Below are 20,720 nucleotides of genomic sequence, written 5' to 3'. Positions count from 1 at the left end.
AAACCATCAGCATCTGATTGACCATCTCTATTACTGGATAACAAAAAATATAGAGAAAATATACTAACCATTCCTTGCCATGGAGGAGGTGGTCCCATGTTATGAAACTCTCTCACATAGTCATTGTAAGACTGTAAAATGAAGAAGACTAGTGTCAAATGATTACATATACAATCACACATTACTGTCATCGTTGCTCTAGGCATGAACACATTTCAACAGGCTTGAACAGAAAGTGCTGGAAACAGAAGTTAAATGAAAAATTATTCCGCAGATGGATTGAAAATGACCAATAAATTGGATTCTTCTTGTTGATTTAATGATCAGATGTACTGGTAAATAGTCTTGCACATACAGGGAGTGCATAATTATTAGGCAAATGAGTATTTTGACCACATCATCCTCTTTATGCATGTTGTCTAAGGCTGAGTACACACGTACGATAACGATCGTACGAAAACGATCGTTTTTTTGGACGATAACGACCGTTCTTGTTCAATCCGACCGATCCAACCCGGCAGATTTTTTCGAAAGATAATCGTTCAATCGTTGCAGTGTGTACAAAGATCGTCCGATAATGATTATCTGTGGAGTAGTACGCATGTTCTTATTGCCTGTCATAACGTCACTTCTGTTGGCGCACGCATTTTTTTTATCGTTCGTCGTTCAGTACTTTATACTTATATCGTTCACGTGTGTACACAATCGTTCATTACGAACGATCTTTTCGGTCTAATTTGAATATCGTGTAAACGTCACGAATCGTTCGTAACGAACGATCTTTATCGGACGTGTATACGAACCTTTACTCCAAGCTGTATAGCCTCGAAAGCCTACTACCAATTAAGCATATTAGGTGATGTGCATCTCTGTAATGAGAAGGGGTGTGGTCTAATGACATCAACACCCTATATCAGGTGTGCATAATTATTAGTAAACTTCCTTTCCTTTGGCAAAATGGGTCAAAAGAAGGACTTGACAGGCTCAGAAAAGTCAAAAATAGTGAGATATCTTGCAGAGGGATGCAGCACTCTTAAAATTGCAAAGCTTCTGAAGCGTGATCATCGAACAATCAAGCGTTTCATTCAAAATAGTCAACAGGGTTGCCACCAGTTTGGCCATATTTCTGAGCTGCAACATCACTGGAGTGCCCAAAAGCACAAGGTGTGCAATACTCCTCCCCGCCTTCAGTAGACTGTTAAAGACGGCGAAACTGCCGTCTTTACAGTTAGTACAACTCTGCGATCAGCGGCAGTGCTGTACTGGGGACAGCTGTGTGACATGGCTGTCCTGGGGGACAAGAGAGCGATCGGCTCTCATAGGCAGAAGCCTATCGCCCGGATTGGCTGGGGGGAGGGGGGGGGGGGGGGATTGAAAAAATAATAAACAACTTGAGGGGCAATCAGACCCCACCAACAGAGAGCCTCTGTTGGTGGGGGGAAAAACACTTGTGTGCTGTGTTGTGCGGCCCTGCAGCTTGGACTTGCAGTGGCCATTTTAGTAAAAATGTTCCTGGTCTTTAGGGGGGTTTACCACTGCGGTCCTTAAGTGGTTAAAAAAGGCAGCCCCACGAATCCAGAGGAGCAGAGCGGACATTCCACAGGTAAAGTATAAACGTAGTGGCACATGTACAATTGGGGGGTGTTAGTGGCCGGGGGTTTCGATCGTGTGCGTGATAATCAAACGCCATTAGAAACGCGTACCTAATCAAGCATGTTTGCCCAAGATGTTCCAGCATGTCTGATCGATACATGCGACCAATTTTGTCTATCTAGCTTGCTTTGGCAGCTCAGATTTTCATATAATTTGATAACAGTATTCAAATCGGATGGTGGCTCAGCCACCTTAACAGATCAGCAGAGTAGATCTGCACTTGCTTTATATTCAAGCATTTCACCAGTTAAATTTGGACAACTCAAACTTACAATAAGGCTAAACTAAATTAGATAACCAAAAAACAGTGGCAACATATCAATGACTTCAACTGAACTTACGCCATTTAAAAACACATCTCTTCGAACTCCAGTAAATCTTCTGTGAAATACAAAGTCATAATTAGTCATATTGTAAAATTAAAGCATTAACAAATCCTAAAACAAACAATATCTACCTGTCCACTTCTGGAAACCGGGGATCCTTAACAAACCCTGTTTAGACAAAACCATACCATTAATGTTTGTGTAGATAAGGTGAGAAATCTTCAAAAGTGCACAAAATAAGCGCACTTTAAAGAGTAACAATTAGTTCTACATCGCAGGCTGATATATTAGTAAAAAGGATGTTAATCAGGCAATTGAAAACTTTAAAATCATTCTTACTTTTTTTTTTTTTTAATGTTCAGTTTCTCTCTCTATGCCCCCAGGCTCTAAGAGCGTACGCACGGCCGCTGAAGAGAAGAAGTGACAGGCATGCTGAATCAGCCTGATGCCTCTGTCACTCACGTCTCTGCTTTTTGATTGGCTGCCTTGGTCTCCCCTTCTCTCCGTGGTCCAGCCGCTGTAAGAGCGCAGGGAGGGGGGCCATCTACTTTCACTGTCCTTTGCCCCCCTCTCCAGTAGCATGTCCGCGCCCCCCACCCCCCCTCAGCCCTTCTGCCGCCGGATTCTCTCTCTTCCCTGCACTGAACATCGGGGAAGGATAAAGGCGGCGCACAGAATCCCTGAATAATGGTTCCAGGTACTGCAGCATCCTTTTATACTCTGCACTGGCTCCGGTGGTAGTGCAGAGAATAGATGGGGAAGGCAGCGCTTGGATCCATTAGCAGGCGAGTCTGAGGCTGCTGCATTTATTCCTCCCCGCTGTGCACAGAAACTGTGCAGGGAGGAGGTGGATGTGGTGGTGGTGGTGGTGGGGGGGGGGGTTGGTAGGATCCAGTTGGAGGATGCAAGATGGCCCCTGCCAGGAACAGGAGTCATCTAATTTTTCAATTCAAAAACCATAGGAATAAAAATGTGGACACTACAATACATCTGTTATGTGAGTAGAGCAAGTATTTATCTACTTACATATGTGTTTTGGGCGGGGGGCATTTTTAAGATAATAGTTCCTCTTTAAGTTAATCCAATTACATCGCCCAGGAGGGGGCGCAGCACTTTTTTTTTTTTTTGAAATCATGTAGCTAGCATAGCGCTACATGATAGCCGCTGCATCCCTCCACCCCCTCCGACGCTCAGCGCAAGCAGGAGTTCCCGTTGAGAACGGGATCTCCTGCTTGGCTTCCCCCGTCGCCATGGCGACGCTCGGGATGATGTCACCGACGTAGTGACGTCAGAGGGAGTCCCGATCCACGCCTCAGCGCTGCCTGGCACTGATTAGCTGCGCAAGGGGCCTGGGGGGGGGGGGGGAGAGGGGGGCTGCGCGGCACTGCGGGTAGCGGTGGATCGGAAGTTACACGCAGCTAACAAAGTGCTAGCTGCGTGTAACAAAAAAAAAAAATTATGCAAATCGGCCCACCAGGGCCTGAGAAATCCTCCTGCACGACATACCCAGAGCTCAGCTCGGGATTATCGCCCAGGAGGTAAATAGTGCACTGGTATCGTTGCCTGTACTCTTGATAAGACAATATTGAGAACTAATAAAATAGTCATGTGGATTATCTTATCCTCAGGTAGAACTGCTAAGAATAAAAATATAGAGCCGTTTGAACCATGCCCCAACTATAAAGCTGGCCACTAACGGTCCAATTTCTAGCGAAAAATGGTTCGAGCGATCAGAAATTCTGATCGGACGAAAAATCGTTCACTACACCATCAACTAACCAATCATTGCTTCCTATCTATCACGACCACCAAGAAAATTCAAATTTTCGTTAGACGAAAATTCATTCGGGCGACATTTTTTTCACTCGTTCATAATCGATTGTGTCCACCAATGGAGATTATTTACAACCAATCCGATCAGAATTTCTGATCGCTCAAACGATTTTTCGCTAGAAATTGGACCATTAGTGGCCAGCTTAAGGTTCACACTGTGGACTGTACTGGCATGTGCAGCAACTGGGTGTGGTAGATTACTAGTTGCTGGACAGTACTCAATCTGAACCAGCTTTCACAATTTATGAAACCTTTTGAAAGTTTTTCTGAATTTAAAATAGTCTTAAGTGATGTAGAAAAGCATTAACATTTTTTGCTTTTTAGAGTCATTGCACATTGAGGCATGTTGCAATTATCCTCCAATGGCCTTTCCACAAAGGTGTGCAGTGATTTCTGTCTGAATAAGTGTTACCAGCCAACAGTCACATTACAAGGGCAAGTCTATGGGCTTTTTATTACTGTTGCGATCCTATTTTTTATGGAATGCAACAAAAACAGATATAGTGTAAAAGTACCCTTAATAACCATTTCTTCAGCATCTTATCCTCATGTGGCTTATTTCATAAGGAATACATTTTACAGAATCAAATTCCTTCATGGCCACCTTGCAAACTACCATTTCAGAATTGTATTTCCTCCCCCGGATGTAAGAGCCCAACGCCTTTTAGTTTTCGCTATTTTCGCGATCGAAATTGCAGCGGCCGCGGCTTCAATTGCGAAAATAGAGAAAACTAAAAGGCGTAGGGCGACGATTTAGGTGTTGTCAGAAAGAGGAGAAAGAGAGCTTTAAAATTATATCCATCTTTCCATAGTTATATTGTATCTCCTCTTTCTGACGACACCTAAATCGTCACCCTACGCCTTTTAGTTTTCTCTATTTTCGCTATCGAAGTCGCGGCCGCGGCAATTTCGATCGCAAAAATAGCAAAAACTAAAAGGCGTAGGGTTTATATATCATTGGAAAGAGGAGAGAGAGAGCTCTAAAATGATATGCATCTTTCCATAGTTTCTGCACTGCTCGGAGTCCCTACCATCTGTGTGTCACCCCCCTCCATATAAGACATAAGAGATGTTGTGGCTGAAGAAAGCCTTGCTTATGACAAGCCCAATAAGTGGAAACCCACTCTCCTGGCCGCCCAGCAATGGGGTAAGGTGTGCACGGCTCACTTCCTGGGTATCACCAGAATATTCAAGCAAGCAATAAAAGTCCGCACCACCTTCTTATGAAATTTCAGTTTTACTGTACAAAATTATATAAAAATTAACTGTAGGGGCACGTTCTTTTGTAGCCCTACTGACCTTTTTATGTAACTTAATACATTAAACGGAAGACATTTCATAAGAAGGTGGCGTGGACTCCTATTGCTTACTAGTAGACCCAGCCAGTTTAAAAACGGGCTCTAGGTCTACGGCCGCCGCCAGTGTGCATGCACGCTGCGCACGCAACTGTGCGCGCGCACCCGCCCACCTCGCTCGCCCAGCTCCCTGGTCCCAGCTGTCAGTTACTGCGCACATGCGAACACTGCATCCCTCTGCGGGTACTTCCGGATAGCCAGATGCAGTGTCATGTGGCTTCCCGTCATCGGCTATGGGGATCGGAAGCGTGCTGCGGAAAACTGCACCATGCCTATCCATAATTTTCCCTTAATCGCATCGCAAAGATAAATTCGCGTCAATGGAAACTACTTCGTTGCCGTGAATTGGTTGCACTTCTGCGTCCCACGCCGGCGCTCTGACGTCATCGGACGTCCTCCGGGCTGTACTGCGCAGGCGCAGAACTACTGCGCCTGCGCAGTACAGCCCAGAGGACGTCCGATGACGTCAGAGCGCCGGCATGGGACGCAGAAGTGCCGGGCCTTGGAGCGCAGAAGAGCCCGACCTGGCCGCTGGCCTGGCCAGGTCGGGCGCGCCACCGGAGACCACCGGGAGCCTGCGGAGCGGCGCCGAGGGCACCTCCTGCCTGCCACGGGCTGGAGGAAGCCCCAGGTAAGTGGATGGGGATTTTTATTTTTTTTCAGATAGTCCCTGAACCTTCCCTTTAAGTTACCTCCTCTGTAGTTATTTTCACATGGTTAATTAACAGCCTGTCTTTAACTTTAGAATTCTGGAGTTATTTTAAGGATTGAAGAGTTAACTTTAGAGAGCTCTCCTTAACTTAAAGACAGAAGAGTTAACTTTAGGTTTGCCTGAGGTAAATAGTTTCCCGAATACTACATTCCTTATCACCATGGTGATAACTAGAAATGTTATTAAAGACAGGAGTTAAGCTTAGTGAATTGAGGCCATTGAATCAAATGGGATATGTTTATCGTTGGAAAAACTTTAGAGCTGTGGGCTCCTTGTTGGGCCACTGGGGAGGTGGAGTGAGCGTGAAATGTGTGTTAGGCATTCTTGTGATGCACTACAGTGTACTGTAACACATTCCCTCTGAAAGCAAACCATATAAATTCCAAAATGAATGTTCTAATCAGTAATTCTTAAGTTAACGACAGTAGAGAAAATGAACAAGCAACTGTGCCACTGGCACTAGTTCAATGAATTTAAGTACATTGGGCTGATTCTTCTGATACTTATTGTACTACTTTCCATAGATGGTCTCAAAGTCCATTCCTCTCTCCCCAGAGCAAACTATAGGTACTCACGTGTTCACAGTGAGGGTTGATAAAACAAGGCTGAAAGTTAGATTGTGATTTGGACATCCTGCTTTCACGTAAACCTCTATCTAGCTTTACTGATACAAATTCAGTTTCCCTGCTAGCTTTACAGCATGCTGCCTTACCTTCCTGAGATCTTGGATTTAATGCTGATCACATGACTAATTACTTCCCATAAACCTCTGTGTTGCCCACATGTGCTAAAATAACCCGCGCTGGTCAAACTACACAAAGAATATGAATAGGTGTCTATTATCTACTATTAGCATTAATGGCACTGGGGCCTGATGTTCAATAATTAAAGTAATTTGTAAATATGACATTCAGCAAACTATGACCAGTTCATTTTTATAAAACCACTTTCTGCCTCGTCAACTACTAATAAAGCATCAGAACTTGTTCCAATGAGAACATCCTCTACAGAACAGTGGAAAGAAGTCCTAGTAGTAAAATATATTAACCTGGTCGCTGGTGAAACTCTGGAGGATAGTCAATTCTTGGTTTCTTTCGGTTGTTATGAATATCATACTCTTCAGGTCGACGCCTATACAAATTAAATGTTAGAATGAAACAGACACTTTAAGACATGTTTTAAACGTACATACCTGCAAACAGCCAGTCTGTGGCGGCACCATCATATTGCCAAACAAACAGGTGTGATGCTGCTGTAGTTTCAAGCAGAGACCACTAGAAATAACTTCAGCAAACCAAAAGCTACATCATTGCTCACATTTTCTTCTCTAAATTAGACTACACAATATACATTCTAGCAACATCTTAAATGCAAGCTACCTCTAAATGTAATGTGCCCACAAGTTGAACAACAGTGATTTAGTATATGCTTGCTCTAATCCTTCATGGCTTGTTTATGACTGGTTAATAACCAAGAATCCATTAGAATATTATTTTTGGAAAATCTAGGAAGTGATTAGGAACTCTTAAGGTGGGTACACACGTCAGATAAAAGTATTTTACCCCCTTTCATGTAGTATGAGGGCCATACTCTACACAGTCTAATCTATGGAGCTGAACTCCCCATCAGATAAAATCTTTGCAAGATGCTGCACACAAAGACCGCTGTACACATGCAACAGATCAGTATCTGCAAAAGATCTGTTCCTGCAAAAGATCCATTCCTGCAAAACGCATTCATAGTCTATATCTGCAGATCTCATACACACCTTGTTTAACGGACAATTATCTGTAGATCAGATCCACCAGGTTGGATCTTCAGATCAGCAGATAATTGTCTGATCTGTAGATGAATGTCCATTAAACAAGGTGTGTATGGGATCTGCAGATATCATAGACCATGAATGCATTTTGCAGGAACGGATCTTTTGCAGGAACAGATCTTTTGCAGATACTGATCTGTTGAATGTGTACAGCATCTTTCAAAGATTTTATCTGATGGGGAGTTCAGCTCCATAGATTAGACTGTGTAGAGTATGGCTCTCATACTACATGAAAGGGGGTAAAATTGGTCTATGATCTTTCATTTTCTAAAGACTTATCTGACGTGTGTACGCATCTTTAGGTTTTAACTGGCGTCTGTGTTCCCACCTGGGAAAATTTCTCTCAGTCCTTTACATGACAGGGAACTGGTAAGGGCTTGTTTACACTGAAAGAGCTTTTCTGAGCACTTTGTTATTTTAAAAGCTCTTGCTAATGTTATCCTATGTGTTTGTCCTCATTGAAGCAATGCGGTTTTGTAAAAATCCCCCATAGCATTGCATTAGCAAGAGCTTTTAAAATATCTAGTGTTTAAAAAAAAAAAAAAAAACTTGTAGCATGAATCAGCCCTAAACTTTTTAGCAAAATTAGGAATGGTCTCCAGGATGACAGGGTTTTTCTAATAAAAGCCACAGTGCTCTTAACCTTCCTGGCATTTAATTTACCTCCAATATTTGTACCAAAAGTGGTACAATTTTTTTTTTGTGTCACTATATTGTAAGCATTTCTGTGGATTGCTTGCAAGTTGCAGTCTTGCAAACTGTCCGCAAGCATGCGTACAATATAAAGAAAGCCCTTTTTTAATACATTTTTTTTTTACTTAATTTGCTGCTATGGGCAATACTGCTGCCCTTAACTTTTGTTTTTTGTTATTTAGTTTACACTTAGAATTTTTATGTTGGATCCAATACAGATGTTTGTATTTAATCCATTCTAAAAACATTTATTTGTTGTCTGATGTGATGATGCTGTGTGCATCCGACACCAGGGGATGCACGCTGTAACATCAGAAGAAAACGCCGGGGGGTGGGGGCATGTGATCGCTGGGGGACAGGAAGTGGACGGAGGAGGAAAAGAAGGAGGCGTGAATACGTGTGTAGGGAAGCTGCGAGGAGCTGATAAATAATCCCGCGCGACAGAGACGGCGCAGGTAATAGTAATTACCGGACGAGTTTGACTCGTCTTTAATGATTCCAGCTTTTTTTTTTTAGGACGAGTCAAGCTTTCCGATAACACTAGAAAGGTTAAAGGACAACTGTAATGAGAAGGATACGGAGGCTATCATATTTATTTCCTTTTAAACAATGCACATTGCCTGGCTGTTATAATAATCCTTGGTCTCTAATAATTTTAGCAATACACCCTTGAACAAACATGTACAGCCGTTTCTAACTGAAGTCTGTCCAGATAAGCCGCATGCTTGTTCCAGGAGTGTGATTCAGACACTACTGTAGCCAAAGAGATTAGCAGGACAGCCAAACTGTTTAAAAGGAAAGCGATATGGCAACCTCCACATGCTTCTCACTTCAGGTTCCTTTAAGCAAAGTAGTGAGCAGAAATCTTACTAACGAGGCAAATAAGGTAAGAGCTTGAAACCACTTTACATACTATCCAAATGTATTTTTTCACAGGATCGGACTTGTAAATATTACTTGATGATGAAAAAGTCAAACTCAAACAATTTTCTTGGCAACGCACAGTGCCATTGGTTGGCTAGACAACCTTTTGTGCAACAAGCTGCCGGTTGTTTTCAACATATGCAGTATTAAAAAAAGAGTCTAATTCAACAAAATATTTTTGCCACACTACATCACAGCCCACTGGTGTAGATGACTACCCCACATTTCCACTGAATGATTTTTTAATTTGGCTGCTTTCTACAATGTACCCGTGTGCAGGGCAGAACATTTGTTGGGAAATGCTCCTTTAGGGCTTATTCACATTATATACTGTGCTGTACAGCACACACAGTACATAAAGGTGAATAAGCATAAATATCAGACACAAACAACTTGTCACTAGACTAGTGGGCTGCAGTGCAATGCAATATAGGCAGCAGCATACAGTATAATGAAGGTCACTGGCATAACGCTGGATGGCACCATGGGACAGATTCTACTAGAGTGAATTAACCCTTACAGCATACCTAAAATGTGCAAAAATCAAAACTCAGGGGTGCCAGAATATTTAATTCTGAATATTTATTTGGCCTGCACGTTTCCTTCACGATCCATTCCGTTCCAAGCTCAATAAGGGTTTTACCTCACAGCATCCCAGACGTTCACCAGGCTGTGGACAAGCAATTCTGAAATTGGCATGCATGAGTTCCAAACTCCACATGCCCAGCAAAAGAAAGAGTTCATTGCACAACAAGCGCCTCCTTTTACTGAGCATGCGTGGTTCAGAACTCGCACATGCTCCGTTCAGATTTAATTATACACAGCAACAGGTACTTCCTGGAGACGATTCGACTGACAGACGAGTTGAATACTATGAAGTCTGAGAAACAGAGGGACCCTGGAGCCAAGGAGAAGCATGAAGACATTCAGAAATGAGTGCATTATATTATGCGCTTAACCCTTAATATACCAAAATAGGGTTTTCCTGTGAGGACCGCAGAGGTAGACTATTTTGTGATTCTACTGCAAAGATATAACCAAATTATTCATGATTTTTGTAGCCTAGAAAAATAATGAGATATATATATATATATATATATATATATATATATATATATATTTTGACGTGATCAAAAGGTAAAATATATACACACACTTTTAAAGAATACATGATCTTCTTGGAAAACTAATAAAGAAAAAAAAAAAAGTGATGCCATCTATGCTTGAATCATAGTTTCATAAACTTGGGGAAAAAAATGCTGAATAATGCTGATGAGCTAGTTTTAGTATATTAAGGGTTTATTTAAATCATATATTTTGCCCCCGGTGTATAGTATATATTTAAGCAGTCATGTGACTGAAAATCCGTGAAAAGTCACACAGAGCTGAAAAGGAACGTACTCCGATATGTCCTCTCTGGCAATTTGGTCTCAGCAATCACATACAAATATGGCACATTACTTTTAGAGCAGCGTAACATTTTCCAGTGTATAGTTGAATACATAAAACAGAATTAAGCTGTGTTATGTACAAAATGATGACCATAATATATCTGAAGAAAACAAAACTTATTACAAAAAAAAAAAGTGTCAAGCAGCTTAATGAATGAAGCAAACCCAGTACAAGCCCAGTATACTGAGTCCTGGGATCTGTTACCAAGATCAAAGTATACAGAAATCCCCAATAGGGACCTGCAAACTTAAGTGGGCTTTGATGTAGGGAAAAGACAACTTGCTCCATAAAAAAAACTATTATGCAACATTCTCATACTTCCAGTTGGAAGCTGTAAGAATGAAAATGGAATGCCTGATTTTAAGAGAAGATCTGTTGTATATATAATCAAACTGAATATTTAAGTCACTGCATGTGATACATTTCACAATAAAAATGCAGACCTGTACCCAACAAACCAAAACTAACGTTACGTATGACCAGTTTAGAAACAGAAATGTGGTAGAAAAATGAATTCTACAACATTTTAAACATTCAGTAGAAAACAGGTCTTAAAATGATATTGCTCAAACAAGAATGCAGCAAATTAATGCCCTATCATAACAATCATTACCTGGTTTATATCAGTGCCACTATGTGGCTGGGAGAGATCTTATATTCTCAGCAAGAAGCATAGCAGTTGCACATACAGCAAAAACCATTATCAAAAAAAATTGAAAAGCTGGTGTAAAGAGGAAACATACCGCTTTCTTGTAGAGTGCATTTATGACCGGTATAAAATATAGCAACAGTTCATATAGTAGTCCACTAAGGATTTTTAAGCTGTAAGCCGCACATATACAAGGCGGACATGAGAAGGTGTAGTGCTGTTACAATACATTTTGCAGTCCATTGCAAAACTGGAGTAAAGAGGTCACTTGTTACTGCTCATTAGGGTAAAGGAAACCTCAGCTTATAACTTCGTTGAGCTCAGTCCATAAAACAAAAAATGAAAAAACAAAACAAAACTGAAAATGGGGCTTTGTCAGGTTTCCTCCTACCTATTTGTGTCCTTCTTGGGCTGAAAGGATTAGGGGCACTGGAGTTGGCCGTCTACCTGACATAGGAATACCCACAGCTTCACAGCCCTTCAAACCAACATTTCAAGTCTTTAGAAGAAACCTGTCAGCATTATTTTATGCAATTAGCCTATGAATGGGAGGAGTGGTTGGCTGAAGGGCTTTTTAAGCATCAGTTCTTTGAAACCAAGTAACACCCTCTGTTTCCTGGTACATGATGTTAAGTTCATTAAGCAGGAAGAAATAATCATGTCGATCCACTACAACATTTACAGTCCACAGGTATTGCCAGCATCTCTGGTAGGTAGGGATGTACAGACACAGCAACAGCCACACTTTCTGGTATGTTGCCGGGTCTCCAAGTGCAACTTGCTCCCCTTTCCACACCTAAAACGGTTTCAGGAGCTCAGCAAGATGTATTCACTGTGGGATTATTTACAGAGCCCATTTTTCAATCTGCTTCTAAACACACCATGGTGAAGCCATATGGAAATAGTCCCAACAAGGCTCCTCTTGAAAACAAAGCAACATTTTTTTTTAAAGCTTTATCTCCCCAAGGGGAGGTGGCATCTTCTGCAACACCATTATTGATCCATTATAAAAGTCCCATATCTGATAGGGGGCATCCAGGGTTTTACCTGAAAGAAAAGGCTTTTAACAAGAAATTAAACATACTTTCTTTCTGCAATAGATTAAATTCCTCACTCAATTCTGGCTACATTCTGCAGGTCTGCAGAATTAAAACAAATCTCGTCTATACTAGTCTAAAAGCAGCTGATCTCCAATGACATCCCTGTAGCAGTAACCACCTCTGCTGGAATGTGACAAACAGAAGGCAAGGGCTGTGGGCGTGTACTGTGGGAGGGGCAGAAGAAATGAGACCAAACTGAAATCCTCAATAAAGCCACAAACTCTTCCATGCAGCTTGATGTGAGGATTTGTTTTCTCTCCGTCAATGGCATTGCAACGTGCTGCGTGGTCCATCATGTTACTCCAGCACAAGTGCCTATTATCAGTCCAAAGAATGTTTCTAACCTTCCCACTTCTCTTGTTGCCTCTCGGCGTGTGGGACGGCCTCGCGATCGTGGCTGTGAATGCATACTTCTCTTGTGTCTCATTTTGTGAATGACTTTATACAAGTCAATGCTATCATCCGGTTGAAACAGAAGACAAAGTTGGGTTCCACATTCGGGTTCAATTTCCTGAAAACAACCACCAGTTGCAATGAGAGGAAGGAAAAACAGAAATGCAGATACAATAGTTATTCAAACATCTGCAACATGAAAACACCAAATTCCTGTAGATTCCACAAACTTTTTTTTTTTGTTTTTTTTTAGAAAACAAACAGTTTTTAAGATGCCAGTAGAAAGGTTCTTAAACTAAAAGGCAATAAAGAGGAGTCAAAAGCTGAGTTCAGCAAACCTTTTTAAAACTTTGCCATTATACCCTTCCCACATGATCATTAATAGGTTATGAGCAAATAATTTTGGTATGCATGCAAACAGAATGCAGCTTGGAACTGGACACATCAAATACACTTCCTGCTGAATTTACCTGAAGTGAAGAATATGGAGGCTGTCATATTTATTATACCTGCTGCCTGGCTATCCTGCTGATCCTCTCCCTCAAATATGTTTAATCATAGACATTGAACAAGCATGCAGCATATCAAATGCTACTAACATCTGTCAAATTTGACAAAATTAGCTGCAAGCTTGCTTCTGGTGTTATTCAGACTCTACTGCAGCCAAATAGACCAGCAATGTAGTATACAGAGGCGCCAGTAGAATAAAATTAGTACCAATTAAAATCAATAAAAGTGTGGGTGGTGTGGGTGGATCTACCCGCCCAACAACAAAATACAAGCACTGCTGTGTGTAAAAATGGTCAATTTAATAAAAACTCCCAATAAAATTATACAGTTTGCAACGCGTTTCACGGGTCCCAAGCCCGCTTCCTCAGGCAAAAAAACTTTTACAAGCAGGAGCAACTGAAAGATACAAAAAAACATAACAAAAGACCCAACTGTAAACAACAATCAGAAATCAAAAATCAAAGATGAACATCAGTCAATATTTAAGCTGAACATAATATAATACAATTTCTGATTACGTCAGCAAATAATAACATAACATATATGAAAGACAAGAGACATTGCATCCATGAAAAACACAGATATATACTCTTGTCAGCCATCTAGTGCCATGTAATCTCGCACTTGCTTGGTCCACAAACGCATTGTATATATTTGCCAAAGTCTGGCCATCTACAGTCCATATCCTCATACATGCAAAAATAGCACCTTCTCCTATCCTATATACATATATATGAGAAAACACACAAGTATAATATACACCACCAAAAGAGCTTTTCAATGGATGTGTCTAAACTTGAACATGGAAAATTTTGTAGAACCATGCGGATAGAGCGGTGGGGGGTGGCCAGACTATCGCATACTAACGAGGGACAAAGGAAGTGAGGGGAGCAAAATAAACACTGGATTTGGGAGGAAAAACATCACTTACCAGTGTCCTTGTGCAGACGAGTGTGGCGCCTTTGCTGCAGGTTGGCGCCACACTCGTATCTAAAAAGCCTTCCGTATCGTGACGTCCGGGTGATGGGGGGCGTGGTGTGTCGCGTGTATGGAAGGGCGTGACTAATGGATCTCTAATGAGGGAACGCGTGATCCGCCTATGGAGACCTGTACAAGGCGGAAATGCGTCAGCTAAGGGTATGATGGCTGAGCCGCCATCTTACTAGTGGGCATGGTATACTTATGCGATATCCACACAGGAGCAGTACGGAGCGGAAGTGCGTAGGTTAGGGGCATGATGGCTGGGCTGCCATCAAACTAGTGGGCATACTACTCTCGTGTGACATCTCATACGGAGATACGTAATGTGTATAATGTGGGTCTCAACAGTATTCCTTATAAAAACATATGGTATAATATAATAATGGAAAATATATATACATACATAAGGATTCATGTTCAGATAAACCAAAACAAAAACAAAACAAAAAAATACAAAAAATAATAAATAAAACAAAACAAAAAAAATAATAATACAAAAATACAAGAAAAATTACACAAAAATATACAAAAAAATAATAAAAAATATAATAATAAAAAAATAATAATAATAAAAACAAAAAAGTAATCAAATATAAATAATGGAAAATTCATAATGCTTAAATGGATTGGATTGTGAGACCAATCTAGTAACCATCCGTGGTGGCCTATGTAAATTAAGGATAGAGGATGATTATTGATAGGCCTATGTAGATTAAGGATAGAGGATAATTATTGATAGACAAAAATTGAAAATAAAATAAAATATATATGTATATATATGTGTAATACACACACATACATACATATAAAGGGAGGGGGGGGGGGGGGGTTAAAAAACAGTGGTAAAATGTAATATATAAATTATTATTAAAACCATAAAGATGATTAAAAGAGAGCGACAATTGTGAACATGGGTCATGGTCATAAATATCTGCCTAAATAGGTCAAAATATTGCCAAATTACTGGTATACTATGCAGGGACGGGGAGAAAGGTAAGTACTGTAATTGTGGCCAGATCTCCTCCATACCCAACGCTGTACATGAATCCTTATGTATGTATATATATTTTCCATTATTATATTATACCATATGTTTTTATAAGGAATACTGTTGAGACCCACATTATACACATTACGTATCTCCGTATGAGATGTCACACGAGAGTAGTATGCCCACTAGTTTGATGGCAGCCCAGCCATCATGCCCCTAACCTACGCACTTCCGCTCCGTACTGCTCCTGTGTGGATATCACATAAGTATACCATGCCCACTAGTAAGATGGCGGCTCAGCCATCATACCCTTAGCTGACGCATTTCCGCCTTGTACAGGTCTCCATAGGCGGATCACGCGTTCCCTCATTAGAGATCCATTAGTCACGCCCTTCCATACACGCGACACACCACGCCCCCCATCACCCGGACGTCACGATACGGAAGGCTTTTTAGATAAGAGTGTGGCGCCAACCTGCAGCAAAGGCGCCACACTCGTCTGCACAAGGACACTGGTAAGTGATGTTTTTCCTCCCAAATCCAGTGTTTATTTTGCTCCCCTCACTTCCTTTGTCCCTCGTTAGTATGCGATAGTCTGGCCACCCCCCACCGCTCTATCCGCATGGTTCTACAAAATTTTCCATGTTCAAGTTTAGACACATCCATTGAAAAGCTCTTTTGGTGGTGTATATTATACTTATTGTGTGTTTTCTCATATATATGTATATAGGATAGGAGAAGGTGCTATTTTTGCATGTATGAGGATATGGACTGTAGATGGCCAGACTTTGGCAAATATATACAATGCGTTTGTGGACCAAGCAAGTGCGAGATTACATGGCACTAGATGGCTGACAAGAGTATATATCTGTGTTTTTCATGGATGCAATGTCTCTTGTCTTTCATATATGTTATGTTATTATTTGCTGACGTAATCAGAAATTGTATTATATTATGTTCAGCTTAAATATTGACTGATGTTCATCTTTGATTTTTGATTTCTGATTGTTGTTTACAGTTGGGTCTTTTGTTATGTTTTTTGTATCTTTCAGTTGCTCCTGCTTGTAAAAGTTTTTTTGCCTGAGGAAGCGGGCTTGGGACCCGTGAAACGCGTTGCAAACTGTATAATTTTATTGGGAGTTTTTATTAAATTGACCATTTTTACACACAGCAGTGCTTGTATTTTGTTGTTGGGCGGGTAGATCCACCCACACCACCCACACTTTTATTGATTTTAATTGGTACTAATTTTATTCTACTGGCGCCTCTGTATACTACATTACGATTGATCCACCTGGTGGATGGGTGTTGACACCCTCTTTTTTCTATCTACGGAGAGCGACATTTTTAACCTGAGCGGGGACAGGTTTAAATTCCTCGCCTGCGATTTAAGTGGTTGCCTGGACTCGGCAACCCAGACTTGTGAGTATAACTTTAATTGATCACCCTATGCCAGTTGTATTACAATAATACACTATCGGGGGCTCTCGATTGTCTTTTTCTCTTCTCTACTAAATAGACCAGCAAGGCTGCCAGGAAACTGGTATTGTTTAAAAGGAAATATAGCAGCCTCCCTTTCCCTCTCACTTCAGTTGTCCTTTAACTGGTCAATTACAAGCCACATAGAATTCCCCGAATTATTTGCATCGTATGGTGCGATACGTTAGTGACATGCCCGTCTTTATGTATGGATCCTTTAATGTATGGATGGATTACTGTTCACGTATATATGTTAAATGTGTTCTCTGTCTAGTACTGGATGAGTTAATTTGGTTCATCTCAGCAACTGGAGACTTGCTGTAATTATTGCTGTATTTTGTCTGTCCTTGTGCAGAAGAACAAGAACAATGAATTGCTGTGCAATAAGTTACATTTCTTACATTCCTTGTCCACAAAGCAACATGGGCAAGATCATGTTGTGATCACGCGCTGAGGCAGCAGCAGCATGTGTTCTTTCTGCGGTTGCGTGGAATAGAAACATGTTCTGATTAGCTGTTTATGCGCTTGCGCGGTTATGACGATTCTGTCTGTTAAAGGGGAACTGACCTTAAAATTTGATACTGTAAAAATATCTGATGTGTTGCATAATACTGCTTTAATAAATAAAAATATATGTTTGCTGTAATACACCTTTTAGTTGTCCTAATTTCTGTTACTGCATTTTAGTGCAGTGTGGAGCCATATGTTGGTTGGCAGGTTTACAGTGCCATTCAGCTGATTTCTACTTCCTCCAGCCCCTCCTTCCTCAAGCAGCTCCTTTCTCTAATCAGTAGGCAAATTAGCTTGTGATAGTGTACAGTTACAGTGATGTTATCTGGCTGCGCCGGTCTATGACTGTCTGTCTGTGTTTTCAAGCCTGTCATTTTTCTTCTCTGTATTTTGTCTATTCTCTGTAGTTATTCCTCTACTGTCAGTATACCGCACTGGGCACATTTTACACTAGGAGAGGGGGGGCCATCCCCGGGGGTTCCGTCGTGTTTGTCATTACAATATCCCACTACATTTCTGCTGTGCACCAGATTGAGCTTGTTGGCCCTACATCTTCCAGCATATCTGATCGATACAAGTAACACAAAATTGGTTGCATCGTCAATTGGGCATGCTCTTGGTGGCACCAATCTTTATTCGGTTATAATAGTGGAATAAGATGGTTGATTGACTGCCAAGTTTCCAGATGTATGGCCAGCTTTACCCAATGCACATATCTAAACCAGTTATGAAATGTAAGTTATCTCCCACACGAGACCTAGCAACTTACAATGAATTAAAAAATTCATTAACTACCGCCACATATTGCAACTCCATAAGATTTGTAAGCCAGGATTTGGGGCAGCACAGAGGCATAGTAGTTAGCGCTCGTCTTGCAGCACTGGGTCCCCGGTTCAAATCCCAGCCAGGGCTCTATCAGCATGGAGTTTGTATGGTTTCCCTGTGTCTATATGGTTTCCTCCGGGCACTTTGATTTCCTCCCACATCCCAAAACCATATATATGCGCTACACAATACACACAGAGACAAATGACTATGGTAGGGATTAGATTGTGATTAGCCCTTCTGGGGGACAGTTAGTGACAATATACTCTGTACAGCACTGCGTAATATATCGGCACTTTATAAATACTGTAATAGCCCTGGCAACGCCCCTCCTAATAAAGTATGTGCCCAGTGTAACAATACAATACCTGCCCCAGGCCTCCGCTTGTCCCTCCGCTTTCCCCTGGCCATACACGTACACCCCACGTAGTTTACTAGTACGAGCGCACCTATGACATCACACACATGGGCAAGGCGGCGGGAGCACAATCAAGTATGTGCATGACCAGAGCCATGCAGGCACACTGGCCCCAAAACGAAACTAGCTGCCTGCGGGGGACTGGAGGATCGGTTTGAGACAGTGCAGGACGTCTGCAGGGGGCTGGGGGAAGCCCCAGGTAAGTGAAACTTTTTTTCTATCCTGGTAGCAGGGAAGGTCTTTCACACCACCCTATAAAAAGTCCACTTGCAGCCTAGACAAGACACCCCCCTCTCCTCCCATAAAACCTACCTCTTATACGGACTACCCCCTCCCCCCCCCCCCCCCCCCCTCAACAGCACTTATGCCAATCAGCCCCAGCATGGGCAATACCCTCCCCAATTCCCGGAAAGCATGCCTTTATACAAAAACAAAAAACACAAGCATATACTCTGACACATACACATAATGGACACACAGAGGCGCACACACACACTGGCACTCACATTGTGGTCACTCAGACACACACATTCTGGTACATATATACACACACACACTGTACACATACAGACACGCAAACACTCTGGCGCACATATACACACACTGTGGACAGACACACATACACATGCTGTGCACACAGACTCAAACACACATTGTGGACACACACACAAACTGTACAAAGCACACACACTCTCTCTTTGACACACACATACACACTCTGGAACACTCATATACATGCTGTACACACAAACACATATTGGACACTCACACTGACACACATACAAAAACTGTACACACACTTTCTCTCTTTGGCACACAGATACTGTCACCCGCACACACACACACTGTGGGCACACATATACATATAGTGTACATACATGCCTTCTCTCTCTGGCACAGACACTCACACACAAAATGTCAAAGACACACACTCTCACACACTCTCTCTCTCTCTCCCCCCCCCCTCACCCCTCCTCCCTAGCTAGCTCTGGACACAATCAGACAGTTCAAAGAAAAAAAACACTTTACCACAGCAGCCTCAGCCTTTGAACTTGATGAGGGGGGAAAAGAGCATCACACACTATCTGAAAGGCTGAAGCTGCGGTATCCAGGCTTTTCCCTCTACCATGTCTGTCCACTCCAGCCCAGGGAGAAAGCAGCATAAGCTGCTCTGCTTGAGTGAGCACATTTTTACTGCGGACCGACAGGAGACGAGTGTACACCGCCCCTCCCCCCTCCAGTCGCTGGGGAATGACACACAAATACAGGGAGGCAGTGCTGTCATGCGACCCTGATTCTGGGCCAGGGCAGCAGATCTGGCAAGCGCTGTCATGTTGAGCAGAGACAGTTGGGGACAATTAGCCACCAGCAGCAGAGCATGACATCAGGTGATGCTTCAGGAGGAAGCATCGCGAGATGTCAGAAGACTGCACACAGAGCGAGATCCTGCCAGTGAAAGAGCATACTGTGCATGATGGGGCCATGCCGCGCAACAGAAGCTTGGGGGGCGTGGCTACAGGTTCTTTATTATCATAACTTCTTTTTTAATACGTTTTAAAAAAAAATATTTTAAAAACACCCATATTTATTGTTATATTTATCTATGAGCTATAGTTAAAAGTTAAGGTCAGTTCCTCTTTAAAGGCAGGGGGAAGTCACTGACTTCGGGATCTTTCCAGATGATCAGCAGACGTGCTGTTCGTGTATGTTCCAGGTGTCTCCCCTTCGAGGTCGCTGAGGTCCCCCGATTCTCCCTGGGTGATTGCTACAACAGCAGCTTGGTAACGTGTTGATGCATACTTCTAATTACTCAAACTAACTATGATTCTGCAGGCTTAGATAATATTGTAACAGGATTGTAGAACTAAATAAACTATTTCTTTGAGTTAAATATACATGTTTTGCAGCAATTTTGGTTTATTCCCATCTTTGAATGGTGAGCGAAGTTAGAGGGTTTAAAAACCCTATTTGCTTAGGCAAAACATATGGACAACCTCTACTATATTTATTGCTGAAGTTATTGCAGGCTCTTTGTAGATCCTTAACAAGGTGGCTGCTCTGTGCAGATAAGAAGGCTTCCACATCAAAAATTAG

At 41.9% G+C, this 20,720-nt stretch overlaps 1 protein-coding gene across 5 annotated transcripts in view; it reads right to left on the bottom strand.

Moving 5' to 3' along the window:
* YTHDC1 (YTH N6-methyladenosine RNA binding protein C1) overlaps nt 1-20,720 on the bottom strand; it is an 87,741-nt gene that overhangs the window by 10,072 nt on the left and 56,949 nt on the right. For 4 of the 5 annotated variants that reach the window (XM_068232994.1, XM_068233022.1, XM_068233031.1 and 1 more), the window contains 5 exons: nt 12,864-13,030; nt 6,928-7,010; nt 2,111-2,147; nt 1,995-2,034; nt 69-131 (listed from right to left, as the gene is read on the bottom strand). In XM_068232994.1, the coding sequence (XP_068089095.1) occupies nt 69-131; nt 1,995-2,034; nt 2,111-2,147; nt 6,928-7,010; nt 12,864-13,030 (390 nt within the window). The remainder of the gene's footprint in view (nt 1-68; nt 132-1,994; nt 2,035-2,110; nt 2,148-6,927; nt 7,011-12,863; nt 13,031-20,720) is intronic. The other variant, XM_068233004.1, reaches the window with a different exon arrangement.

The sequence above is a fragment of the Hyperolius riggenbachi genome, chromosome 1, assembly GCF_040937935.1.
Source record: "Hyperolius riggenbachi isolate aHypRig1 chromosome 1, aHypRig1.pri, whole genome shotgun sequence".
Classification (NCBI taxonomy): domain Eukaryota; kingdom Metazoa; phylum Chordata; class Amphibia; order Anura; family Hyperoliidae; genus Hyperolius; species Hyperolius riggenbachi.
The sequence above is the reverse complement of the archived record's forward strand: the minus strand, read 5'-3'. Positions and strand labels throughout refer to the sequence as shown.